This window comes from Pristiophorus japonicus, chromosome 30, assembly GCF_044704955.1.
Source record: "Pristiophorus japonicus isolate sPriJap1 chromosome 30, sPriJap1.hap1, whole genome shotgun sequence".
In the NCBI taxonomy this organism is placed as follows: Eukaryota; Metazoa; Chordata; class Chondrichthyes; family Pristiophoridae; genus Pristiophorus; species Pristiophorus japonicus.
In genome coordinates, this window is record NC_092006.1 from 461,181 (window position 1) to 467,180 (window position 6,000).

General features: G+C 61.5%; 1 protein-coding gene across 1 annotated transcript in view; it reads right to left on the reverse strand.

Moving 5' to 3' along the window:
• Positions 1-1,872, reverse strand: part of LOC139240131 (mucin-1-like) — a 119,954-nt gene extending 118,082 nt beyond the window's left edge. Inside the window, exon 1 of the mRNA XM_070868506.1 lies at positions 1,740-1,872. Within this exon, the coding sequence (XP_070724607.1) occupies positions 1,740-1,827 (88 nt within the window). The 5' untranslated portion in view covers positions 1,828-1,872. The remainder of the gene's footprint in view (positions 1-1,739) is intronic.
• Positions 1,873-6,000: the final 4,128 nt, after the last annotated feature.

Below are 6,000 nucleotides of genomic sequence, written 5' to 3' on the forward strand. Positions count from 1 at the left end.
GTGTCTGCAGGGGAGTTCCATCATCACTCCATCCAATGCTTACATTTCATTCCAAACACTGCCTCACTCCAACAGCACCAGCCCTTCCAGGGGGATAAACCCTCCCGGGGATTAACCCCTACTAGGGGGATTAACCCCACCCGGGGGCATTACCCCTCCCGGGAGGATTAAACCCTCCCTGGGGCATTACCCCTCCCGGGAGGATTAAACCCTCTCGGGGATTAACCCCTCCCGGGGGCATTACCCCTCCCGGGGGGAGAGGGCCCCTGTAGATCAGGCAGTGGATCATGAGCTGAACTGCTTGAAACCTCTCCCACACCACGGATGCTTCCCACAAGGAACCCTTTTACCGCCCGGTGCTGCCCCGGCTCTGGCTGCGCTCGAGTTAAAATCTCTCGCTCTCTCGCTTTATTCCCCCTCAGTGTGGGGGAGCTTTACTTAACTTTCCAATCGCACATAAGGCAGGGAGCCGGAACGTTACAGATTGTCCCCAGCCGGTTCAGACACGAGCATTTACTGAGACTGCCCGCTGCCCTTTACCTCCTTCATTCTCTCCTCTTGGTTCAGCCCCTCTCCGTTGCTTAAAGTTCACGTTAACATTAAATTGCTTCCACATGGTCACTAAACTCGTTCTAATTTCCCCCCCTCACCGGGGTCACACACCCCCTCCCCGGGAACAGACCCCCTCCCCGGGCACACACCCCTCCCCGGGCACACACCCCCTCCCCGGGGTAATACCCCCTCCCCGGGCACACACTCCCTCCCCGGGGTAATACCCCCTCCCCGGGCACACACCCCTTCCCCGGGCACACACCCCCTCCCCGGGCACACACCCCTCCCCGGGCACACACGCCCTCCCCGGGCACATACCCCCTCCCCGGGCACACACCCCCTCCCCGGGGTAATACCCCATCCCCGGGCACACACCCCCTCCCCGGGCACACACCCCCTCCCCGGGGTAATATCCCCTCCCCGGGCACACACCCCTTCCCCGGGCACACACCCCCTCCCCGGGCACACACCCCTCCCCGGGCACACACCCACTCCCCGGGGCAACACCCCCTCCCCGGGCACATACCCCCACCACGGGCACACATCCCCTCCCCGGGGTAATACCCCCTCCCCGGGCACACACCCCTTCCCCGGGCACACACCCCCTCCCCAGGCACACACCCCCTCCCCGGGCACACATCCCCTCCCCGGGCACACACGCCCTCCCCGGGCACACACCCCCTCCCCGGGCACAAACCCCCTCCCCGGGGTAATACCCCCTCCCCGGGCACACACCCCCTCCCCGGGGTAATACCCCCTCCCCGGGCACACACCCCCTCCTCGGGGTAATACCCCCTCCCCGGGCACACACCCCTTCCCCGGGCACACACCCCCTCCCCGGGCACACACCCCTCCCCGGGCATACACCCACTCCCCGGGGCAACACCCCCTCCCCGGGGTAATACCCCCTCCCCGGGCACACACCCCCTCCCCGGGCACACCCCCCTCCCCGGGCACACACCCCCTCCCCGGGGCAACACCCCCTCCCCGGGCACACACCTCCTCCCCGGGCACACACCCCCTCCCCGGGGCAACACACCCCCTCCCCGGGCACACACCCCCTCCCCGGGGCAACACCCCCTCCCCGGGCACACACCCCCTCCCCGGGGTAATACCCCCTCCCCGAGCACACACCCCCTCCCCCGGGCACACACTGCCCCAGACCCCGCTCCAATCCCTGCCCTTACCTGTAGTTTGGACAGATTGAGCGCTCTCACTTGCTCCCAGCCACAGTCCCAACAAGAGCAGAGCGGAGAATTGGCGTCTCGGGTCCATCGCACAACAATCCGATTCCAATGGAACAAACGGTGGATCAGCGCTCAGAGAGCAACTCCGGGAGAGACTGAGGCCACCCCGCCCAGCACAGGTCGTGTACACCTGTAACCCCGCCCACACTGTAACCCCGCCCAGCACAGGTCGTGTACACCTGTAACCCCGCCCACACTGTAACCCCGCCCAGCACAGGTCGTGTACACCTGTAACCCCGCCCACACTGTAACCCCGCCCAGCTAGGTCGTGTACACCTGTAACCCCGCCCACACTGTAACCCCGCCCACCACAGTGTACACCTGTAACCCCACCCAGCACAGGTCGTGTACACCTGTAACCCCGCCCACACTGTGCACAGTGTACACCTGTAACCCCGCCCACACTGTAACCCCGCCCAGCACAGGTCGTGTACACCTGTAACCCCGCCCATACTGTAACCCCGCCCAGCACAGTGTACACCTGTAACCCCGCCCACACTGTAACCCCGCCCAGTACAGGTCGTGTACACCTGTAACCCCGCCCACACTGTAACCCCGCCCAGCACAGGTCGTGTACACCTGTAACCCCGCCCACACTAACCCACGACCACCACAGTGTACACCTGTAACCCCGCCCATACTGTAACCCCGCCCAGCACAGGTCGTGTACACCTGTAACCCCGCCCATACTGTAACCCCGCCCACCACAGTGTACACCTGTAACCCCGCCCACACTGTAACCCCGCCCAGCACAGGTCGTGTACACCTGTAACCCCGCCCACACTGTAACCCCGCCCAGCACAGTGTACACCTGTAACCCCGCCCACACTGTAACCCCGCCCAGCACAGGTCGTGTACACCTGTAACCCCGCCCACACTGTAACCCCGCCCACCACAGGTCGTGTACACCTGTAACCCCGCCCAGCACAGGTCGTGTACACCTGTAACCCCGCTCACACTGTAACCCCGCCCACCACAGTGTACACCTGTAACCCCGCCCACACTGTAACCCCGCCCAGCACAGGTCGTGTACACCTGTAACCCCGCCCACACTGTAACCCCGCCCAGCACAGTGTACACCTGTAACCCCGCCCACACTGTAACCCCGCCCAGCACAGGTCGTGTACACCTGTAACCCCGCCCACACTGTAACCCCGCCCAGCACAGTGTACACCTGTAACCCCGCCCACACTGTAACCCCGCCCAGTACAGGTCGTGTACACCTGTAACCCCGCCCACACTGTAACCCCGCCCAGCACAGGTCGTGTACACCTGTAACCCCGCCCACACTGTAACCCCGCCCAGCACAGGTCGTGTACACCTGTAACCCCGCTCACACTGTAACCCCGCCCACCACAGTGTACACCTGTAACCCCGCCCACACTGTAACCCCGCCCAGCACAGGTCGTGTACACCTGTAACCCCGCCCACACTGTAACCCCGCCCAGCACAGTGTACACCTGTAACCCCGCCCACACTGTAACCCCGCCCAGCACAGGTCGTGTACACCTGTAACCCCGCCCACACTGTAACCCCGCCCAGCACAGTGTACACCTGTAACCCCGCCCACACTGTAACCCCGCCCAGTACAGGTCGTGTACACCTGTAATCCCGCCCACACTGTAACCCCGCCCAGCACAGGTCGTGTACACCTGTAACCCCACCCACACTGTAACCCCGCCCAGCACAGGTCGTGTACACCTGTAACCCCGCCCACACTGTAACCCAGCCCAGCACAGGTCGTGTATACCTGTAACCCCGCCCAGCACAGGTCGTGTACACCTGTAACCCCGCCCACACTGTAACCCCGCCCAGCACAGGTCGTGTACACCTGTAACCCCACCCACACACTAAACCCCGCCCACACTGTTCACCCCGCCGACACTGTAACCCCGCCCAGCACAGGTAGTGTACACCTGTAACCCCGCCCACAAACTAAACCCCGCCCACACTGTAACCCCGCCCAGCACAGTGTACACCTGTAACCACGCCCACACACTAAACCCCGCCCACACCCTAAACCCCGCCCAGCACAGGTAGTCTACACCTGTAACCCCGCCCACACTGTACACCCCGCCCAGCACAGGTTGTGTACACCTGTAACCCCGCCCACACCCTAAACCCCGCCCAGCACAGTTAGTGTACACCTGTAACCCCGCCCACACTGTTCACCCCGCCCTCTTCTGTAAACCCCTCCCAGCACAGGTAGTGTACACCTGTAACCCCGCCCACACCTGTAAACCCCGCCCACGCCTGCTGTAAACCCCGCCCACACCTGTAGACCCCGCCCAAGCCTGCTGTAAACCCCGCCCATACCTGCTGTAAGCCCCGCCCACACATGCTCTTAACCTGCCCACACTTGTAAACCCCGCCCACAACTGCTGTAAGCCCCACCCACACATGCTCTTAACCCGCCCACACTTGTAAACCCCGCCCACTCTGCTGTAAACCCCGCCCCCACCTGCTGCATACCCCGCCCACATCTCTAAACTCTGCCCAAACCTGCTGTAAACCACGCCCACACCTGTAAACCACGCCCACACCTGTAAACCCTGCCCACACCTGCTGTAAACCCCGCCCACACCTGTAAACCACGCCCACACCTCTAAACCCCGCCCAAACCTGCTGCAAACCCCATCCACACCTGCTGTGAACCCTGAGTTAACTAATCCAGGGTGAGGAGGGGACTGGACAACTGGGCCAACAGCCGTGGAGGAGAGAAAATTGAAAGGGCAGAGATACCGCTTTCCTCCTCTTAGGCAGGCCCTCAGAGTCAAGGCTGACTTGCTTCCACACTAAAAATAAGTTCACTGCGGACCGATAGTCTCTGTCACAGGTGGAGCTGTCGGTGGTTGTCGTGTGCTCCTTCCGCTGTTTGCGCTTGGCTTCCACATGCTCCCGGTGAAGAGACTCAACATGATTGGCGCCTTCCCGGATGCATTTTCTCCACTTTGAGCGGTCTTGGGCCAGGGATTCTCAGGTGTCGGTGGGGCTGTTGCACATTATTAAAGAGGCTTTGAGGGTGTCCTTGAAGCATTTCCTCTGCCCACCTGGGGCTCGGTTGTCGTGTCGGAGCTCTGAGTAGAACGCTTGCTTTGGGAGTCCCGTATTGGGTATGCCAACAGATCTGATCGAGTGTGCTCAATGCTTCGATGTTGGGCATGTTGGTCTGAGCGAGAACACTGACGTTGGTGCGTCTATCCTGTCAGTGGATTTGCAGGATCTTGTGGAGGCAACACTGGTGCTACTTCTCCAGTGCTTTGAGGTGCCTGCTGTACATAGTGCATGTCTCTGAAGGATGGGTATCACCACTGCTCTGTAGACCATGAGCTTGGTGCCGGGTTTGAGGTCCTGGTCCTCAAACACTCTCTTCCTCAGGCGACCGGAGGCTGCAGTGGCACACTGAAGGCAGTGTTGGACTTTGTCATCGACGTCTGCCCCTGTTGACAGTAGGCTCCCGAGGTATGGAAAATGGTCCACGTTGTCCAAGGCATCAACTTTCACTGCCCTGCTGGAAGGATGCTGGGAGATTCAGGCACCTCACACCAGGGTTGATGTCCTCAGTGTCTGCACACATGCATTTTCCAGCAGAGAGTGAGTACGAGCAGGAACCCTGGCTGATTTCCCCTCTCCCTAAACCGGGGTCACTCGACAGTGATCAGGAGCAGGAACCCTGGCTAATTTCCCCTCTCCCTAACCCAGGGATCACTGGGCAGTGATCAGGAGCAGGAACTCTGGCTGATTTCCCCTCTCCCTAAACCAAGGGTCACTGGGCAGTGATCAGGAGCAGGAACCCTGGCTGATTTCACCTCTCCCTAAACCAGGGGTCACTGGGCAGTGATCAGGAGCAGGAACCCTGGCTGATTTCCCCTCTCTCTAACCCAGGGGTCACTGGACAGTGATCAGGAGCAGGAACTCTGGCTGATTTTTCTTCTCTCTAACCCAGGGGTCACTGGGCAGTGATCAGGAGCAGGAACCCTGGCTGATTTCCCCTCTCACTAACCCAGGGGTCACTGGGCAGTGATCAGGAGCAGGAACCCTGGCTGATTTCCCCTCTCTCTAACCCAGGGGTCACTGGGCAGTGATCAGGAGCAGGAACCCTGGCTGATTTCCCCCTCTCTAACCCAGGGGTCACTGCGCAGTGATCAGGAGCAGGAACCCTGGCTGATTTCCCCCTCTCTCTCTAACCCCAGGGTCACTG